At 43.1% G+C, this 22,861-nt stretch overlaps 1 protein-coding gene across 1 annotated transcript; it reads left to right on the top strand.

Moving 5' to 3' along the window:
* The first annotated feature begins 249 nt into the window (after positions 1-249).
* LOC131429011 (uncharacterized) lies at positions 250-21,512 on the top strand. The gene is made up of 6 exons (XM_058593067.1): positions 250-309; positions 379-548; positions 15,746-18,740; positions 18,791-20,381; positions 20,559-21,245; positions 21,502-21,512. The coding sequence occupies exons 1-6, from the start codon at positions 250-252 to the stop codon at positions 21,510-21,512; spliced, it is 5,514 nt and encodes a 1,837-aa protein (XP_058449050.1).
* Positions 21,513-22,861: the final 1,349 nt, after the last annotated feature.

Here is a 22,861-nt window from a genome sequence, read left to right as displayed (position 1 = left end):
TAGGATCGAGTAAAGCGATTCATAAGACAGACAGATTGGTCGAGGAAGGGCCAAGACAACTGGCAGTCGCAGCAAGTTGCATTCGAGACGTCAAGGACAAGATCGAACTTCCTTCTAAGGTCGAGGATATCTATACGTTACCGTTCAGCGAAAAAACCGACTCAAACTAAGCGATAGCATGACTTATGTCAATAATACACTTTCAAAACCCATAAAGATGACAGTAAACAATGAATTCAAGGGAACGAAATGTGTCGGGAGATTTCGAAACGAGAGGAAACCGCACTCAATAGCTGCGAGTTTCAGGGAGTAAGCCTTCTGCAGGCCTGCCGGTAGCGATCCGTGAGAAAAACGCACTCAAGTACCACGATTGGTTAGGAAACGAGCCTCCCACAGGCGTGCCGTTACCGTAGCGAGAGAAAACGGATAGATGAAGAATCGAATACTTTCACCGACGCAACCGGAGTGCCTCAAAACGCAGTCGTCAACAAGGATCTAAGAAAACGAGCTATGAGCAGCACCAGCTCCCAGAAAAACATGTTCACAAAGTACGCAAACGGTAAAAGTTCTCCTAAAGCCTGAACAGGTGCACAAGGTTCAGTGATACAGTAAGTCTTGTTGGTTGGAGGCGTCAATATAAATTCCCTAAGACTGTCAATTCTATAGTTAAGCCAATCAATCATTCTTGCATGTGGCATGTTGTTAGCCATTAAGACTAAATAAGTGCATGTAGTTGAGGTGTAAGATCGCAGCGTGTAAACGCACGGAATTATGCTGCATGGGACCAACGAAAAAAGATTTTGGAAACAGTGACCTTTATGTAAACCTCGGTCACTTGTAGAGTGCGGAGGTGTTTTTTTCTTGGTCTTGGGCACGATTACTCGTGGTGGAAAGTGTTCTTGGTTGGCAGAAAGTTGTCCGCGATGTGCTATATAAAAATATGCAGGTTCTTGAAGCCGAAACATTATTGTTGAATTAAGCAAACCCAGTAGCCTCTTCAATTCATGATCCGTTCGTGTGAAACATTTTCGCAGAGTCAATATGCCTGAACTTACTTGTAAATAGTTTTGGGATTTCAATCGAGCGTAGGTGTTCCGGGATTCCACGCACTTCGCGCTGCATGGATGTGTTTCGAAAAATAATGTTGAGTCAGGGACATTTAGGAGGCTGTCACGGAGAGGAATATATCTTGAAGGATTGATTGTAGAGTGCGGAGGTGTTTTTTTCTTGGTCTTGGGCACGATTACTCGTGGTGGAAAGTGTTCTTGGTTGGCAGGAAGTTGTCCGCGATGTGTCGCGAACCACCGGTAAAAATCGTTCAACATCGCTATTGACGATCAGTCGGATGTTCTGAAGGAGACAGAAAATTGCTCGATGTTAACAAACAGAATCGATCGTTCCTGCTTCCTGTGGAAATCTCCCCCAAGCGAACGAAGAATGCAATGTAGTTCTAGAAGTGGTCTCTCAGTTCACAGTAGAAGCCGTGTAATGTGACGATTACACTCAAACTATAATGAACTGCTATATAAAAATATGCAGGTTCTTGAAGCCGAAACATTATTGTTGAACTAAGCAAACCCAGTAGCCTCTTCAATTCATGATCCGTTCGTGTGAAACATTTTCGCAGAGTCAATATGCCTGAACTTACTTGTAAATAGTTTTGGGATTTCAATCGAGCGTAGGTGTTCCGGGATTTCACGCACTTCGCGAAGCATGGATGTGTTTCGAAAAATAATGTTGAGTCAGGGACATTTAGGAGGCTGTCACGGAGAGGAATATATCTTGAAGGATTGATTTCCTGTGACATATGGTTAAAATTTACCGTCATGAATCTTGTTTAAGATTGAAGCTCAACTAGCCTTTAAAAGTTTTTAATAACCAGGGGATTCAGTACATTACATCTTATTAGCAGTCGCGATGAAAGCTCCCAAAAACGATCTTTCAATGAAAGAACTCCTGCCAGGACTTCAAGACTCATTATATGTGTCGAGTGCATGCAGCCTAAGGCGATTCGTAAACAACGATACTGAATTCGCTCAAGTTTGATAGTATGAGAATTTGCAGCGGAACGAAAGCAAACGCATCCATATTCCTTCACTGAAAGTATCGCTGCGTGATACAATTTTATTAGATCTTCCGGATGAGCACCCTACCAAGATCCTATTATTGTTCGAAGAATTTGGAAGAATTTTCTTTGTTGGAATTTTGTTATCAGATACCTAATGTGTGCTCCCCACGTGCATTTGGAAACAAACCACAACCCGAGGTATTTGAAAGTCAAAACCTGTTGCATCATTCTTTCCATCATATGAAGATGAAGCTGCGCGGGATCCTGCTTTCTTGAAAAGAAGATGAACAGTCCAATTATCCAATTTCCAATTTATCTAAGGTGTCTTGCAATGGTTTTTTCAGATCAATAGTTTTGGGTCCAGTACCTGAAAACGCGCCATCATCTGCCAATTGTCTTAGTGTACATGGGGTTACTAGACAGCTGTCAATGTCATTAACATAAAAATTATAGGGGAGCGGACTGAGACATGATCCTTGCGGGAGACCCTTGTAGCTAATTCTGAATGTTACCAAATCGCCATGTGAAAAATACATGCATTTCTCTGACAAAAGCTTATGCAAATAATTATTTATAAACGCTGGGAGTCCATGTTGGTGGAGCTTGTCTGAAGGAACATCAATGAAAACTGAATCAAATGCTCCTATAATGTCTAAAAATACAGATGCCATTTGTTGCTTTTGAGCGAAGGCAATTTGAATGTCAGACGAAAGTAATGTAAGGCAATCATTCGTCCCTTTATTTCTACGGGAGCCAAACTGAGTATCTGACAACAAACCGATGCAGGACAACATTGCAATGGGTCTATATGAGTTGTGATTGGAAGCTGGGTTCCCCGGCTTTTGAATGGCAACAACTTTCACTTGCCTCCAGTCAGGTGGGACAATATTTTGCTCAAGAACTTGTTGAAAAATTCCAATAAACGTCTTTTTGAAAGGTCGGGCAGATTCTTCTCCAAGTTGAATTTAATTCTGTCCAACCCAGGAGTGTTATTGTTACAAGACATGAGTGCTATTGAAAATTCCATCATTGAAAAGGGACTATCAATGGAACAATTATTTGGAGAAGACTCCCTAATAATGTTATGCGTAGGAACAGAATCTGGACAAACTTCCCTCGAAAAATCAAACATCCATCGATTCGAGTATTCCTCACTCTCATTTCCTACGTTACGATTCCTCATTCGTTTGGCCGTATTCCAAAGAGTGCTCATTGAGGTTTCTCTAGACAAACCGTTGACAAAATGTCTTCAATAGATACATTTCTTGGCCAGAAGTATGTTCTTGTACTTGGTTTTTAAAGTCAAGAATTATTCAAAATTCTGAGGAGTTCCTCCTCCTCGTTTTAAAAACGTCTTGAAAGCATTTTGTTTCGCGTGTTTAGCATCTGAGCACTCTTTGTCACACCAAAGGTTTGGAGGCCTTCTGTTAGACGATGGACCAAGAAATCGTTTTTTGGCTTGTTCTGCGGCCTCCAGGATCGAACAAACGAGGAAGTCATATTCTTCAAGTGGGGGGAGCTCTTCCATTGAAGTTAAGACACTTGAAAAATTACTTTGGTATTTAATCCAGTCAATATTTTTGTCAAATCATATGGAATATTAACTGAATTAGCAATGCCCTTGTTACTGCTAATTTAGATGATGATTGGTAAATGATCGCTACCATGTGAATCAGGAAATATTTTCCAGGTGCAATCTAGTCGAATTGGAGTCGAGCAAAGAGATAAATCTAATGCACTTGGAAGGTGCAGGAGGTCTTGGGATCGGTGTCATGCAACCCATATTTAATACCGTCATGCTAAAATTATCGCAAATATTATATAATAAGGATGATCTGTTATCATTGTAAACGGAATCTCACATAATTCCGTGCAAATTGAAATCTCCCAGAATCAATCGTGGAGCAGGGAGGGCTTCGACCATTTCATTAAGCTGTCGCTGTCCAACTTGTGTTCTTGGAGAAATATACACCGAGCCAATGCAGATGTCTTTTCCTTTAATGTTTATTTGACAAGCAATCACTTCTTTGCTAGAAGTCGAGGGAATATTCAATCTAGAAAACGAATAACTTTTCTTAAATTTTAAAAGCACTCAACTTTACGGAGAGTCTCTATCGAGACGTATAATGTTAAAGTACTTAAAATTTGAGGTTATGTATGATGTAAGCCATGTTTCACACGAAGCAAATACATCACATTTTTGACTATGCAATAAAACTTTAAATGAATGAAGTTTTGGCATGATGCTTCGAAAATTCCACTGCAGGACAGTGATTGATTCATTTGCGGCGTATGATAAATTATCCATCAAATGATGCAAAACCTGAGAGAACTGGCCATTAAGCCGATAAATGTTTCAAAACAGTTCTAGCTATTGGAGGAAATGCCATTACGATGATCTTTAGAGGTTCAGAAATATTGAATGCTGCGAAAATCCATTCTACAATTTCTGAAAATTTCAGTAATCCTGTTGGTGATTGTCCCCAAGATAAACAAATTTTTCAATATCTTTATCGCAGATTATCCTTATGAGGCCCTTGACATTTTATACATTTAGATTTATTACTGCAATAAGTAGCTGTATGTCCGATTTTTTTACAGTTCGAGCAATTCATAATATGCGGTACGAAAAGCCGAACAGGAAGACGAATTTTATCGATATAGACATGGCTAGGCAACGCAGATCCCGTAAATGTTACTCGAAATGAAGCTGAGGGACGATAAGACTTAATTTCATCGACATTAGATGCTGAGTACAATTGCTTGCACTCGAGTATCCTAACTCCCTCAAGCATGGAGTGTTTAAAACGACCAACTCCATTTTTAAGTAAATCATCGGCTGTCATACTTGCTTCCGTCACAACACCGTCAATTTCCACTTCCTTCGATGAAATGTAAACATAGTTCAACAGTAAATAATTTACAGGTTACAATATCGTTTGCCTGTTTCAAATCGTTAACAACAACTCGAATTTTATCTTTATTAATTTTAGAGATTTCTTCAACTTTTGAAAAATGTGATGTCAATTCCTTTATAATTTTCATTAAATTAAATATCTTTTCTTTTTTTCGAAAATATACTATCCATGGCCCATTGGTACCCTCTGGATAATGTTTAGCCCTTAGAGTATCTAAGATCTTACTAGTATCCGGAATCGGATTCGGATGATGTTCCATGAGATCATCCATAACATTAACTGTTTTTTTGTAGATTAATAATATCAAAATGAAAACTTATGTATAGTAAAATTTCAGTTATAAGAGAAATAAAAAAATTAAATTAAATTAAATCTACCTTGTTACTGTTGTCTCTGTTCCTCTATCGTAAAGAACGACGTGAAGCTCATCCAACGATTTCCAATTGGCAGTCTTTTGGTATCGTTTTCTGCTATCTCAGTTGCTCTGCCGTCGTTGTGGTCACCACTGAACTTGGTGTGGTGCCTGTATCTGAACCTAAGTACAATGTTGTTGCTTTTGTTGCTTTTGGTGGTGATAAAATGTGATCGTTGCAGTGTAGCACCTCACGATATATGTCGTCTCTTTCGATCCTACGCAGCGTACTAATTCTAGTACCTGGTAGATAAGCACTGGGTTGCTTTAGCACCTCTGTACCTTTGCACCCCTTCGTCTTCGCACCTCTGTGTCTCTACACCTCTGTGCGTATGAACGGGATGGCCTTCGTTGCTAGCTTTCCAGTCGAGAAACGCCCCGAATATTGCCGCTTGAATGGTTTTACTGGTACTTCCATATTTGATAATTTGATATTTTTGCTACACTGATTAGTAATTATGTATGAATAATCGAACCGCTTGGTGCTAATACCGTGTGATCAAAAAAGAACCAGAATTTTCATTTTAAAATTCCCGCGCTTGTCCAATCGGTAAACTTTTATTCTCTCAACGTTGACAAACACTTTTATACACATTCTGTCAAATTTTGACGCATATCGTACGATTAGTTTTTGTTTAGAAAGTTGAAAAATTTTCGTGTGGCGATTTTTATAATGGATGACAATTTAGTACAACGGCTCGCCTTCGAAGCGCCATTCGGTCGATTGTTGTGCGGTTCCGACGTCATATTCGTAGATCCACACCTCATCACCAGTGAGGTGCTACTTGAATGATAAAGCTGAGATGCTACTTATACTTCAATTAGCGCCATCAACTATAACTAAGAATTAGGATAAAAATGAGAACGTCTCCCATTGTAGTTTCTTGTTATGGTCAAGTTCAAGATTTTATGTACATTATCGAGCTTGATCAGATTGCACATTAGTCCTAGCGCATCAAAACCGAATACACTGGGGTCTGGTTTTACGCGGTTTTATGTGATATTTTTACGCGTATTTCCGAAGTTACGCGGTTTTTTTACGCGGATTTTCGAAGTTACGAGGATTTTTTTTTCGTTGTACGTATCTTCCGCGTAAAAATAGACCTTAGAGTATATTATTAGTTTACGAATGAGAGCTAAATTGTGAGTAGGAGCCAGAGTGCGAGCGGGAGTTGGAGCGGACAGGGAGGGACAGCTCCAGTAAATGTGTGCACGCCGACGAGTAGCCCAACGAAAGAGTGAGTATTACACGAAAGGAGTGCTCGGTGCTCCATCGCCACTCATAGAAGAGCACTGCGATTGCAAAACAAAGGATGAAAAACACCACCGGGAGCACATTTATATGGGAGTTTTAGATTTATTGATGGCACACGATTGAGAATTATGTGCACAATATGAGCAAGTTTGGTAACACTGGTTTCCATCCGAAACACGGTGCAAGTACGAATGTCTGTTACAAATTTGATTTTGTTACACACAATGTTGAGGTTGAGACAAGTCAAACATTATGCGGGAAACGCACCCGAAAGAACGAGGAGTGAAGTTTATTTGAAATTATATGCACCGGATTTTTTGTGTTACTGTGACTAACATGATTAAACACTAGAATAATATGTTAATGGTTGGTAAACGACTGGACAATGCGCAATTCATACCCCAATGTGGTTCTTAGCCTCTTGTTTAGAAACTCCTATTCCAACCTCACCGCGGTGCCAACTGGGTCGTTTGCTGACAGGGAAGGGGGAGTTTACCTTCTCTTTACAGAGAGCGAGCCTACCTGAGCGTTTGTTCTTCATGTTGGGGCGGCTCGAAACATGTTAGTATCGGCTGATTACTGTCCTTGTGTCAGTGTGGGACTCTAAACAGTGCTGACACGTAGGCACTCCGGCTGGACAGGAGGTTGGTGCAGGCCGCCCAGAAAACACATTTTACGTGCAATCAGGATATAAATACGACACGGAATAATCGGCAAAGACCCAGGTGACGAATTAAGGACTACGATTGGAAGCTTGGCACATGGAACTGCAAATCGCTTGGCTTCCCAGGATACGGCCGAATGCTGCATGAGAAGCTTCACACCGCGGCTTCGATGTCGCAGCACTGCAGGAACTTTGTTGGACAGGACAGAAGGTGTGGAAAAGTGGGCATCGAGCGGCTAACTTCTACCAGAGCTGTGGCGCAACCAGCGTTCTAATAACGGGATTTGTAGTGATGGGCAAAATGCGCCAGCGCGTGATTAGGTGGCAGAAATCAGTGATAGGATGTGTGTATTGAAGATCAAGGGCCGTATCTTAAATTACCGCATCATCAACGTGCACTGTCCACATGAGACGAGAAGGAAACATTTTACGCGCAGCTGGAACAAAACTACGACAGCTGTCCACAACGGGATATAAAACTCGTCTTAGGCGAAATGAATGCTCATGTAGACCGGGAGGCAATGTACAGGCCTGTGATCGTGCTGGAAAGCCGGCATGCGGCAACAAACTACAACGGTCAACAATGCGTTCACTTTGCAGCTTTCAGAGGAATGGTAGTTCGAAGCATCTTCTTCCGGGGGGGGGGGGGGCTCGATTCTTCTCTGACGTCATCAATGCCCGCTTTTACTGCAGTGCCAACATTGATTCTGACGGACCAGGGTCATGTCGCCGAAAGCCATTTCGCCGAAAGTCGTTTCGCCGAAAGTCATTTCGCCGAAAGGGTCATTTCGCCGAATGTCATTTCGCCGAATGGGCCACTTCGCCGAATGTCATTTCGCCGAAAGCCATTTCGCCGAAAGGGTCGTTTCGCCGATTCCTGCAATTATCTTAAAATCGTAATGGGAATTGATTTAAAATAAAGACAAATTAAAGATGATAACGTTAACGCCCGTTTTGTTTTTTTTTTTATTCAATATTATAATACAATTTTAAGGCACACTGCTTAAGCTCTAAGATGCCAAGGGTATTTACTAATCTTAATTACGACTATATTAAAACTAGAATAGTATCATTATGTAATGCCGGAGAATTGGATATTGCATGAGGGTCTCCCATATGGCGTTTGCAAATGTCCATGTTGGCCGCATCCTTCGGTCCGTGTGGGTCCGCGGGAAACACCCCCAGGCTACGAAGGCCCGGCGGGTGGCCCGCATGCTGGTCATCGTCTGGAGCGTAGGACCGTAGGCGGTGATGGTGATGTTACGAAGAGATGAGAAAATAAAAAAAGTAAATATTGTGAAAACCGAGGTAAATAGGGGGTATGGAAACAAAATGTCTGAAAACTACAGAGATCTAATTAGTTGCCATCGAGATGGTGAAGAGACATGGAAGGGGGGAACGAAAAGTTAGTGACAAAAAAAGATCTTGTTAGTTACAATGAAGATGGTGGACAGGGACGGTGATCGAGAGAATCGAGCGGATGTTAGTGTCGAACCTGTAGGTGGAGATTATACTTTCTGAGCGAGGTATAACAGATTACACTTGGATATTAATGTGTTTGAGGTACTGGTATATAAGAAGCATATAAGAGATATCCCGACTAGCCAACACATCTCGGACCGGAACTTCAGGGCTATTGAACTTAGACTGTCCGTGACAATGAAGTAATGGTCTTTGGGCAAGGTTTCAATGATCTCGAGGGTGTACTGAATAGCAGCTAATTCTGCGACGTAGACTGAAGCCGGATCACTGAGTTTGTACGAAGCGGTGATGTTCTGATTGAAGATTCCGAAGCCTGTGGACCTGTTGATGTTTGATCCGTCAGTGTAAAACATCTTTTCACAGTTGACTGTTCTAAATTTATTATAAAAAATATTTGGGGCCACTTGAGGGCGCACGTGATCCGGAATTCCACGAATTTTTTCTCTCATGGATGTGTCGAAAAACACAGTAGAATTAGTAGTATCCAAGAAATGAGCACGGTTGGAAACAAACGAAGAAGGATTAATATTCTGAGCCATGTAATCAAAATACAAGGACATAAAACGGGTCTGAGAATTGAGTTCGACAAGCCTTTCGAAGTTTTCAATCACCATCGGATTCAAGATATCGCATCGGATTAGCAATCGATATGAGAGATCCCAGAATCGGTTTTTCAACGGTAAGACGCCCGCGAGCACTTCGAGACTCATCGTATGAGTCGACTGCATGCAACCTAAGGCAATACGCAAACAACGATACTGAATTCTTTCCAGTTTAATGAAATGGGTGTTCGCGGCGGATCGGAAGCAGAAGCATCCATATTCCATTACGGACAATATCGTTGTTTGGTACAGCCTGATCAGGTCTCCTGGGTTTGCACCCCACCAAGTTCCGGTTATTGTGCGAAGAAAATTGATTCTCTGCTGGCATTTTTGTTTCAGATATCTAATGTGACATCCCCAGGTGCCTTTGGAGTCGAACCAGACCCCGAGATATTTGAATGTGAAGGCCTGAGCTATGGTTTCACCCCCTAGTTGAAGCTGTAATTGTGCTGGTTCTCGCTTTCTTGAAAATACGACCAGCTCAGTTTTCTCCGTAGAGAACTCGATACCCATTTGAAGAGCCCATGTCGACAAGTTGTCGAGGGTATCTTGTAATGGTCCTTGGAGATCGGCAGCTTTGGGTCCTATAATGGACACAACGCTGTCGTCGGCAAGTTGTCTTAGCGTGCAAGATGTGTTGATACATTCATCAATGTTGTTTACGTAAAAGTTGTATAAAAGGGGGCTTAAGCATGAGCCCTGAGGAAGACCCATGTAACTGAATCGTATTGTCGACAAATCACCATGTGCAAAATACATGTGTTTCTCGGACAATAGATTATGTAAAAAGGTGTTCAAAACCGGCGAAAGACCATGCTGGTGCAGCTTCTTAGATAGGATATTTATAGAAACTGAATCAAAAGCCCCCTTGATATCTAGAAATACTGATGCCATTTGTTCTTTACGAGCAAATGCCATTTGAATTTCGGTTGAGAGCAACGCAAGACAATCGTTCGTTCCTTTACCCCTGCGGAAGCCGAATTGTGTATCTGAAAGTAAACCATTAGTCTCGACCCAATTGTCTAGACGGAAGAGAATCATTTTTTCGAACAACTTCCGGATACAGGAAAGCATAGCAATCGGCCGATACGAATTGTGATCGGAGGCTGGTTTCCCAGGTTTTTGAATGGCGATAACTCTCACTTGTCTCCAGTCGTGTGGAACAATATTACCCTCGAGGAACTTGTTAAACAAATTCAGCAAGCGCCTTTTGGCAGAGTCAGGAAGATTTTTCAACAAGTTGAATTTAATTCTGTCTAACCCCGGGGCCTTATTGTTACACGACAAGAGCGCAAGTGAGAACTCTACCATCGAAAACGGTGTTTCGTTTGTATTCAAAGTCGCGGCGCGGGATATCTTCTGTTCCGGAACAGAATCAGGACATACTTTTTTTGCGAAATCGAATATCCAGCGGTTAGAATATTCCTCGCTTTCGTTCGTTGTGTTTTGGTTGCGCATTCGTCGGGCTGTGTTCCAAAGAGTGCTCATCGATGTTTCTTTTGTTAATCCGTCAACAAACCGTCGCCAGTAACCTAGTTTCTTTGCTTTAACTAAGTTCTTCATTTGCTTATCTAGCGCTGCGTAATTTCTATAATTATCAGGTGTTCCATATTTTCTGAACTTTTTGAATGCTAAAGATCTTTTCGCGTTCAGTGATGAGCACTCTTTGTCCCACCACGGGTTGGGAGGACGAATGTTAGTATTCGCGCCGGGTATACGTTTCGTCTGAGCTTGAATCGCAGTGTCGAGAATCAAGCCAGCCATAAACGTATACTCTTCCTCCGGAGGAAGTTCTTGTGTTGTTTCTAGTTTCTCAGATATCGATATTGTGTAGCATTTCCAATCAATATTTCGTGTGAGGTCATACAAAACATTGATTGTTTCCGATGGTCTTAATCCGCTGGCGATTGAAATTACGATAGGCAGATGATCGCTACCGTGGGGATCAGGGATTACCTTCCACGTGCAATCCAACCGTAGCGATGTCGAGCAGAGGGATAAGTCCAGCGCACTTGGTCTTGCTGGTGGTGCGGGAATTCGTGTCATTTCTCCCGTATTCAAGATTGTCATATTGAAGTTGTCGCAAATATCATGGATCATAGCTGATCTGTTATCATCATGAAGACAACCCCATCCCGTACCGTGAGAGTTAAAGTCTCCTAAAACTAACGTCGGTGTGGGAAGAAGTTGCATGATACTGCTGAGCCAGTGGTACCCAACTGAGGCTCTAGGGGGAATATAGATGGAAGCAATACAAAGGTCCTTGCCTTTAATTGTGACATGACATGCGACAACTTCAATACCTGATATCGAGGGGAGGTTAATTCGAAAGAAGGAATAGCACTTTTTGATCCCCAAAAGTACTCCTCCGTAGGGATTATCTCGATCCAGGCGAATAATGTTAAAATCGTGGAAGTTTAGTGATACATCAGAAGTTAACCAAGTTTCGCACAATGCAAATGCGTCACATTTCAGATTATTTACTAAGTATTTAAAAGGATCTATTTTCGGGATGATACTTCTACAGTTCCACTGTAAAACAGTGATCGAATCCTTGACCTCGTTCGAAAAATTAGCCATCGAAGGAAACGATTGCTGAGAGGAGGGGCCATTTTGCAGTCAGCTGCATCAAAAACATTTTAACTTTTGGCAGGAAAGTCATCAAAATACCTTTTAGGGGGTCAGAAATGTTGAAGACGGAAAATATAAAGTCCACAATGTCACTGAATTTTACAAGTCCAGCACTTGATGTGTTTTCTGGTTCCTTGGGGACTTTCGGGGTTTTGGGTGTCCCCGGAAGTGTTGGATATTCTTTCTCCGATTTCAAGTCTCCGGAACTAGGAGCTTTTGGCTTCTTCTTTTCGTTTTTTTTACCAACACTTCCATCTGCTGTTACTTTTGGAGGGCCTTCAAGAGATATCTTCGAACCCTTTCTAGGGAGTTTAGGAGATGATATATTTTTCCTCTTCCTAAAACTACGAGGGACAGTTGAAGATGTACTTTCTTGAGGATCGTCAGAGTCGCAATCGTCCGTAGACAAACAGGTGTAGGGGTTCTGTTCAGGTGGTGTGGCGATTTTCAGCATTTCTGCGAACGAGCGGTTTGATCGTTGCTTGAGAGATCGTTTCAAATGATCTCCACGCAATTTATACGCAGAACATGCTGTGAGGTCATGCGGGGCCGCCCCACAGTAAAGACACTTTTCAATGTCTCTGTCGCAAACGCCATCCGCATGACTCTCTCCACACTTCGAGCAGCGGGGCCGATTTCCACAATGGGAAGCTGTGTGTCCTAGTTGTTGACAACTAGTGCAATTCATTACCCGTGGTACGAAAAGTCGTACAGGTAGACGAACCCTGGCCAGGAGAACGAATTTCGGCAAAGCCGAGCCGGAGAAGGTCACCCGATACGAGTCCGAGTGGGGATAAGACTTTGTCCCATCCGCGGCGATCGATACTGAATGCAAACGTTTGCAGTCCAGTATCTTGACATTCTTAAGCAAGGGATCTTTAAAACATCCGACCCCATGTTTGAGAATGTCCTCGCATGTCAGACTTGGATCCGTGATCACTCCGTCTATCTCGACTTCGCGAGCTGGTATGTAAACGCGGTAGTCCCGCGTAAAGTGGTCGTTTCGAGCGATCTCATTAGCATGTTTCAGACTGGTCAACGAGACCCTGAGCTTATCGGGACGAATTTTTGAAATAGATTTCAATGTTGCATATTTCGACTCCAAGTCTTTAGATATTTTCAAAATATTAAGCGGTTTATTCTTCTCTTTGGTCCGAAAATAAACCACATAAAGGCCGGCCGAGGGTGAAGGCTCTTCGGGATACTGTTTAACCCGGTGAGTCTTACTATTTGGAGCAGATTTAGAATCTGTTTCCATTTTATCTTCGGGGGGCAGGGTAGAATTTAATGGACTTGCCATCCGCGCAAATTATAGGGGGAGTCAAAATATAAGACGATAAAGGGACACGAAGGGAAAAAATATTATACTTAGCTAATGATCCGTAGCAACTCGGCCGCTGAGGCCAAGCGTTAGTTACAACGACCTCCGAGAATTAATATGTACACAGCAGCGGTTCACGGCACCACACTGAACGTCGGTTCACTGATCTTATTGTTTTAACACAATAGCACCCGGCACTGTCTAACGGTATTTATTGTTTATACTGTATTGATCTACTGCACAAGCTCACGAACAAAAGATCTGATATTAAATGACCTTGAAACGGATTAGAATGGATTAACGCACAGCTGCTCTAATGCAAACTACCATCCGATCGATACGACGGTCACGAAAGGAATGACGCCCGTTTTGTTGACCTACAATTGTACTTCTTGTGGAGGGGCTCACGCGGATGGCTCTTGAGGGAAGAGCATCGAAAAGTGCCTCTACTGTAGAGAGGACCCTCATGACTTCGTGGCATGCCCTGAGTACAAACTGCGAGGAGATGAAATGCTCAATCTCAGAAACTCAGATCTAAAAAGGAATTTCCGACACTTCCTGGGTCATCAAAATCCCCAAGTGTCCCAGAAAACCAACCAGAAAATCGACCGAAAGCTGGATTCATAAAATTCTCGGATATTGTTGACTGGATTTTCACAACTTTCAATATTTCCGACCGTCTGAAACAGCTTATGATGAGTTTTATACCCACAGTCAAAACGTTTCTGAAGCAGTCAACTGCAAAATGGCCCCTCCTTTCAGCGACTGTATCCTTCGATGGCTGATTTATTGAACGAGGTAATGGATTCGATCACTGTTTTACAGTGGAATTGTAGAAGTATCATACCGAAAATAGACCCCTTCAAAGTATTAATAACTATCCTGGAGTGTGGACAACTGGCAACACGGTCGTACATGACAGGTCGGTGCGGGAAAGAGATGCTACATCGGCAGCTAGAGTAAAATGTCAAAATCAAACCATATGCAGAACGGAGCAGACGTAAAAAATAATCGTTATTATTTTCTCACAATTTGATAACCTAAGTTTAAAAAATTTGTTATTCCATGAGTAAATGGTTATTCTAAATTTGTTCTCTTCTTATCTGCTAATAGTACGGAAGTAAGTAAAACTAAATTGTTTGAAGTTAAATGCTAATTAGTACGGTTACAGAGGTGATAGTACGGAACAAGTGAGGTTAAATACTGCAAGGAAGAACAAGGAAGATAACCGAAATTTGTAAGCTTTATTGAATTTATTGAAACCTATATTAACTGAAATAAATTTGCAGCTAAAAGCGTGCACCACCAATACAAACTGTGGTCTGCTGATTTTGAGTTCGGCGAACTTGCTCGGACTGCGCCAACATTCTTTTAGAAATTTCGCCATGAATGTCGATGAGAATAATGGAAGCCCTCAAACCCCTCCTAGAGCAGAAAGTAGTTGTGCTGGCTGTGACCGTCCGGATAGTGTGGATGACTTTGTCCAATGCGATAAGTGCGATTCTTGGTGGCATATGTCATGCGCCGGTGTCACAGAATCTGTCGCCGAACGGGATTGGAATTGCCGTAATTGTTTGTTAGAAAGCACATGTGATCAAAGTATAACCTCAAGTGCCAAGCGAGCGAGGACAAAGTTGAGGTTAAAATTGTTGGAGGAAAAACATGCGCTGGAGATAAAGCACAGACTAACAGACATGACAGTATGAGTAAATTCTTATAAAAATAATTTTTCGTGATGCACTAGTTCCACCTATATTGTACTGAGCGAACTATTTACTATCTGTACACCCCTTGTGTTATGTAAAAGTTTTTTTACTAGTTGGTTTCCCCTCGTTTGTCAACACCGATCAGCTGCTTGCAGGGATGCCTGATTTCATCAAAATATTTGAAAATGAATCGTCACAATAAATTATTGGATTACGTTGATAATATATTTAACTTTTTCGCGATGTTGAAAGGTAACCGTTTATTTGACTCAACGTTGTTCATCTAGACTATTTTTTATTGTGTTGGTAGTTTTCACTCGAAATTAAATGGCGGCAGACCAGAAGCAAGTAAATATGGTAACAAAACGGGTTCGATTTTGTATTGCGTTGGAGGATGAGAAGTAGGCACAATTATGTATATAGTTTTGGCAATGTGTATTAAATCTGAATCCTGCATGAAATTCGCATGGACGTATACAAATCAATACATTACAGGTAATTCTGTATGAACGGCAACTCTGTTGGTAAATGAAAAAAATAAACACAGTCTAGATGACAGACAGGATATTTTTGATAGGGTAAGGTGGCGCCATCATGACACATGTGAGTACTGTCCCAAATAAAGGAATATTCGAAATGACCGTTAAAATCATTGAAGAATCTAATTTGAGTGTCCTGTCTGTTAGTCTGTGGATAAAGTTCCTAGAAGATAAACAGAAGCTATTGGAGGAGGAATTAGACGACGATGAAGACCGGGAGAGCTGTCGTAGCAGAATTAGTCGACGGAAAAGCCTAAACCTGGTGAAGCAGTGGTTGAGCGGAAATGCGGATGAAGTGAAAGGCGACCAGAGCCAACGTAGCCAAGGAGCAGCCTCATTGTTATCGCAATCGCCAGATACACGCAACCAGAGAAAGGAGAAAGACGACCGCAACGACATCCCAAATTTACCGCCGAAGAAGCTGCTCTCTAAACCACGTGATTCGAAGCAGCAGCTATCAGAATCCAATCTTCAGGACGACGGGGTAACTAGCCAAGCCACAGGTAACCCTAGCATCCTCTCTCAGTCCTCCGTAACACAACTAGCCATACCAGGTAAGCCACTATCTATTTTTAACGAAAGCGCTAAAGCGCGAACCGGATATTTCAAAAAAACAAACACAACCGCCCAACCCCCGCGCGTTGATAATAATCTCAATGAGTTGATAAAACAATTTGGGAATCTCAAACTGTCCCAACCGGGTTCAATGTTTGGTACTGTTCCTATTGCACAGGAACTGCCAACGATTACTGAATTCATTCCTACCCCCTCGCAGTTGGCCGCTAGACAAGTTATGCCTCGGGATTTGCCTACATTTTCAGGCGACCCAGCGGACTGGCCCGTGTTTATCAGTAGTTTCATGAATACTACACTCGCCTGCGGCTATAGTTCCGTAGAAAATATGTCAAGGCTACAACGATGCTTGAAGGGACAAGCATATGAAGCAGTACGAAGTAGATTACTTCTTCCTGAGTCCGTTCCTCAGGTGGTCAGCACCCTTCAATTGTTATATGGAAGGCCTGAAATGTTAATTACCGCTCTCCTCGAAAAGATTCATTCCGTTCCAGCCCCTAAAACAGAGAAACTGGAAACGCTATTAGAATTCGGCATGGCCGTACAGAGCTTGTGTGACCATTTGGAAGCAGCAGGTCAACATGCTCATCTGTCAAATCCAGCACTCCTCATGGAGTTAGTGGACAAGTTACGCGCCCATGTGAAACTTGATTGGGGTGGATACTTGCGCAAGTGTGAAGTAGTGAACTTAAAAACGTTCAGTGGTTTCATTTCTGAAGTGATGTTATCCGTCAGCAAAGTTATTGGAAATACTGGAGGCAGTAAAAATACTGCTGGTGAACGAACGCGAATGAAGCAGAAAGGATCTGTTTACACACACATGGATGATACCAGCGATAGCCGTGAGGTAGAAAGGTTATGTACCTCGTGCAAGAAACCGGGGCACCGTATCCAGGATTGCCGTTCGTTTAGATCCACCTCAGTAGATGATCGTTGGAAATTCGTTCAATTGAATAACCTGTGTCGGACTTGTTTAAATGCTCACGGCAGAAGGAGCTGTCGCAACCCGAAACCTTGTGGAATTAATGGTTGCCAGAGTCGGCATCACCCTCTCCTGCATTCTTCTGTGAATTGCGCACGGAATCGGCAACAAGTTGTTGCGGAAAATCATACTAATCGTCAGCTGGAAAAGTCATTATTGTTTCCAATCGTTCCTGTCACACTGCGTGGACCGCGTGGTGTTGTTACCACATTTGCCCTACTCGATGATGGCTCTTCAATGACCCTCATAGAAGAAGGTTTAGCTCGTCAGATCGGTGCTGTTGGAATCAAAAACCCCCTGTGCTTAGTGTGGACCGCTAATGTGACTCGCAGGGAAGAAAATTCTATGCAGATTACTTTGAATATATCTGGTACTAGAAGCCAGAAGCAGTTCAGATTAAACGATGTCCAAACTGTGAGAGAACTTTCACTGCCGAAACAGACGATCGATTTCAAGAGCCTTGCCAGCCGTTACCAACACCTGCGTGGGTTACCCATCGCAAGTTATGATGATGCTGTACCACGTTTACTCATCGGGGTGAACAACGTGAACCTTACCGTGCCTTTAAGAGTCAAGGAAGGGCAATTCCGAGAACCAATCGCTGTGAAAACCCGATTGGGGTGGTGCGTGTATGGCGGAGAAACAAGAAACCGAGTGTCGACGTTAAACTATCACGCCTGCAACTGTACAGGTGATCAGAAAATCCACGATATCGTAAAGAATCATTTTGAGCTGGAGGAAATCGGGACACGGGCTGCAACACAGCTTATTTCCGATGAAGACAAACGAGCGCAAAGAATACTCGAAGAAACGACTGTTAGAAAGGGCGTTCGTTTTGAATCAGGATTGCTGTGGCGGTATGATCGCGTGGAGTTTCCTGACAGTTACCAAATGGCGTTACGAAGATTGGAGTGCCTGGAAAGGAAAATGATCCGTGAGCCGCAACTGAAGGATAATTTACACCTCCAAATGAAGGAGTACCAGTTAAAGGGATATGCGCATCGAGCTACCCAAGCTGAGTTAGCCAATGTTGACATGAGACGTGTGTGGTATCTTCCAATAGGTGCTGTGACGAATCCAATGAAGCCTGGCAAGGTTCGTATTATCTGGGATGCTGCGGCGAAAGTGGACGGTATCTCGTTGAACTCAATGCTCTTGAAGGGACCCGATCAGCTGGTCTCGTTACCCGCGATCTTGTCACGCTTCAGGCAGTTTAAAGTGGCAGTTTCAGCCGACATACAGGAAATGTTCCACCAAATCTCTATTCGACCAGATGACCGGCATTCACAACGCTTTCTGTGGAGAAGTGATCCATCCTGTGCTCCGGAGGTCTTTCTGATGGATGTGGCGACCTTTGGATCTTCGTGTTCCCCGGCGACTGCACAATACGTCAAGAACAAGAACGCCGAAGCCTTTGCCGAAAAATATCCAAGGGCAGTAAACGCAGTAATCCAGAATCATTATGTGGACGATCTGTTGGATAGCTTCGAGAGTGAAGAAGAAGCTTCTCGCGTGGCTGAAGAGATTCGGACTATTCATCGGTGTGGAGGCTTTAACCTACGTAACTGGTTGTCAAACAGCAAAAGGGTGCTTAGAACGCTGGGAGAAACCAATCCTGCTGTAAGCAAATCCGTAAGGTTGACGTTAGTCATACACATGGTCGAGTTCTGGGAATGCTGTGGATCACTGAAGAGGACGTGCTTTGCTTCTCCACTTCTATGAAGGAGGAAATTCAACAGTTGCTGATCGACAATGATCGACCCACGAAGAGACAGATCTTGAAGTGTCTAATGGGTTTTTTCGATCCTTTAGGACTACTTAGTGTTTTCCTCGTGCATGGTAAAGTAATTCTTCAAAGTGTATGGCGTTCAGGAATCAAGTGGGATGAGAAGGTTAATGAAGACATCTATGAACAGTGGAGAAGGTGGATATTGCTAATGAAGACAGTCGAAACCCTCAAGATACCACGTTGCTATTTTGTAGATGCAACATCTGAACGGTATCGTCATCTTCAACTTCACATTTTCGTAGATGCGAGTGAGGTGGCTTATGCAGCACTTGCATACTTTCGAACCATTGGAGTGAAGAGCAAACCGGAATGTGTTTTAGTAGCAGCGAAAAGCAAGGTTGCACCTCTGAAACCGTTGTCAATCCCGCGCCTTGAGCTGCAAGCTGCAGTCTTGGGAGTACGTCTCATGCAGTTTGTGAAAGAGAGTCACAGTGTATCGATTCATCAGGAGTATCTATGGAGTGACTCCCTCACCGTACTGGGTTGGCTGAGGTCAGACCACCTTAGATATCGTCAGTATGTAGCATGTAGAGTGGGAGAACTGCTCACATCAACATCGGTGGAAGATTGGAGATGGGTGCCTTCGAAACAAAACCCAGCGGATCAGGCGACGAAATGGGGAAAGGGGCCGCAATTAAACACAACCGGTACATGGTTTAGCGGACCAGAGTTCCTGCAGCTTCCGGAAAAAGAATGGCCACAACAGAAGACGATAATATCGACAGCAGAAGAAGAATTGCGCCCTATTTACAGTCATCGTGCTATAGCAATTCCTGAGTTAGTATTCGATTTCAACAGAGTATCCAAGTACGAACGTGCCGTCAGAGCTATGGTCTACGTCCTTCGATTCATAGAGAACTTGAAGAGGAAAAAAGGTAGTGAGGAGGCCATTGTCGGTCTGCTCAACACGACAGAGATTCAAACAGCCGAACGAAAACTCATTCAATTGGTTCAGTGGCAAGTATTCGGCGACGAAATGGTCGTAATTAGGCGCAATTTGCAATCTCCCACCGGAAAACGCGAAGAATTGGAGAAAAGTAGCAACTTATACCCTCTTACTCCAATAATGGATGAGTTCGGAATCCTACGGATGGATGGCAGGATCGGAGCAGCCCGTAATGTATCTATGGACGTCAAATTCCCTGTTATTCTACCTAAGGAACATAAGTTCACACACTTGCTGATTGATAGCTATCATCGTAAGTATCGCCACGCCAATTTTGAGACCGTAGTAAACGAGGTCCGTCAGATGTTTTACGTCCCGCGGTTGAGAGCGGTTGTGAAGAAAGTCATCAAAATCTGTCAATGGTGTCGAGTGCAAAATACGAAACCGAGAATTCCCCGGATGGCTCCGCTTCCCGCGGCTAGATTGTCATCGTTTTGCAAGCCTTTCACGTACGTAGGCTTGGACTTTTTTGGTCCCTTGACTGTGAAGATCGGTAGGAGTACTGCGAAAAGGTGGATCGCCCTATTCACCTGTTTGACATTGCGAGCTGTACACGTAGAGGTGGCCTACAGTTTGAGCACGGATTCGTGCGTAAAGTGTGTCCGTCGATTTGTGGTTCGCCGCTGATCACCAGCTGAGATATACTCAGATAACGGAACCAATTTTCAAGGAGCCGAACGACTGCTGAAGGAGCAAGTACAGCGTATTCAGGATGATCTGGTAACGACATTTACCGGCACGACTACCAGGTGGCTACTAATTCCTCCAGCTGCGCCCCATATGGGAGGTGCCTGGGAGAGATTGGTGAGATCGATAAAGACAGCTATGGAAACCACGTACAACAACGATAGAAAGCTGGATGATGAAGAACTCGAGACGATGGTATTCGAAGCAGAGGGAATAGTTAACAGTCGTCCGTTGACTTATCTACCGTTGGACGCTGAGGAGAGCGAAGCCCTAACTCCAAACCACTTCCTGCTAGGAAGTTCCAACGGAGTCCGTCAGCCAGTTGTAAAGCCAACCGACCCAATAAGGTCCATCATGAGTTCCTGGGACATGATCCAACTGCAACTAGACCGTTTCTGGAAGAGATGGACGCGCGAATATTTGCCAACCCTGACCAGAAGAACCAAGTGGTTTGGAGAGGTGAAACCATTAGCTGAAGGAGATCTTGTATTCATCGTCGATGAGTCGAAGCGGAATAACTGGATTCGTGGGCGGGTACAGGAGTTGATCAAGTCGGGAGATGGGAGAGTGCGACAGGCCGTAGTCAAAACTGCGAGGGGGATCATACGTAGACCGGTAGCCAAGCTGGCTGTGTTAGATGTGGCGAGTAGGGGTAAAACAGAACCTGATGGTCAGTGTTACGGGGGGGGGGGGGGGGAGGATGTGGACAACTGGCAACACGGTCGTACATGACAGGTCGGTGCGGGAAAGAGATGCTACATCGGCAGCTAGAGTAAAATGTCAAAATCAAACCATATGCAGAACGGAGCAGACGTAAAAAATAATCGTTATTATTTTCTCACAATTTGATAACCTAAGTTTAAAAAATTTGTTATTCCATGAGTAAATTGTTATTCTAAATTTGTTCTCTACTTATCTGCTAATAGTACGGAAGTAAGTAAAACTAAATTGTTTGAAGTTAAATGCTAATTAGTACGGTTACAGAGGTGATAGTACGGAACAAGTGAGGTTAAATACTGCAAGGAAGAGCAAGGAAGATAACCGAAATTTGTAAGCTTTATTGAATTTATTGAAACCTATATTAACTGAAATAAATTTGCAGCTAAAAGCGTGCACCACCAATACAAACTGTGGTCTGCTGATTTTGAGTTCGGTGAACTTGCTCGGACTGCGCCAACATGGAGTGTGACGCATTTGCCTTGTGCGAAGCATGGCTAACTTCTGAAATACCAATTATCTTCCATGATTTTAATATAATCCGCTTGGATCGAGAAAACCCATACGGAGGAGTACTTTTAGGGATCAAAAAGTGCTATCCCTTCTACCGAATAAACCTCCCTTCGATACCAGGTGTTGAAGTTGTTGCATGTCAAATCCCAATGAAAGGCAAGGACCTTTGCATTGCTTCCATATACATTCCCCCTTTGATTGAGCACCAACGGACATCATGCAGCTCCTTTCTACACCTACGTTAGTTTTAGGAGACTTCAAGTTTTAGGACTATGACAATTTTAAATACGGGAGAAATGACACGGATTCCTGCACCATCAGCAAGAAAAAGTGCGCTGGATCTTTCCATTTGCTCGACATCGCTACGGTTGGATTGCACGTGGAAGGTGATCCCTGATCCAAACGGTAGCGATCATCTACCTATCGTAATTTCAATCGTCTGCGGATTAGGACCATCGGAGACAATCAATGTTTCGTATGACCTCACACGGAATATTGATTGAGAATGCTACGCAAATTCGATATCTGAGAAAATAGAATCAACACAAGAACTTCCTCCGGAGGAAGAGTACACGTTTTTGGCTGGCTTGATTCTCGGAACCACGACTCAAGTTCAGACAAAACGTGTACCGGGCGCGAAAACTAACATCCGTCCTGCCAACCCGTGGTGGGAAAAAGAGTGCTCAGAGCTAAACGCTAAAAAATCTGAAACGTATATCAATTTTAGAAAAAACATGCAAACAAAGAACTTAATTAAAGCAAAAAAACGCGGATACTGGCACCGTTTTGTTAACGGATTGAAAAAATAAACATCGATGAGCACTCTTTGGAAGACAGCCCGACGAATGCGCAATCGAAACACCACGAACGAATGCGAGGAATATTCTAACCGCTGGATATTCGATTTCGCTAAGAAAGTGTGTCCCGACTCTGTTCCGGACCAGAAGATCTCCCGGCATTGCATTTATCCGTAAAGAACAAATGGCATCAGTCTTCCTAGATATCAAGGGGGCTTTCGATTCAGTTTCAATACATATCCTATCTGAGAAAATGCAT

Source organism: Malaya genurostris, chromosome 2 (genome assembly GCF_030247185.1).
Source record: "Malaya genurostris strain Urasoe2022 chromosome 2, Malgen_1.1, whole genome shotgun sequence".
Classification (NCBI taxonomy): Eukaryota; Metazoa; Arthropoda; class Insecta; order Diptera; family Culicidae; genus Malaya; species Malaya genurostris.
Note: the sequence above shows the minus strand (reverse complement) of the source record. Positions and strands in the feature narration are given on the sequence as shown.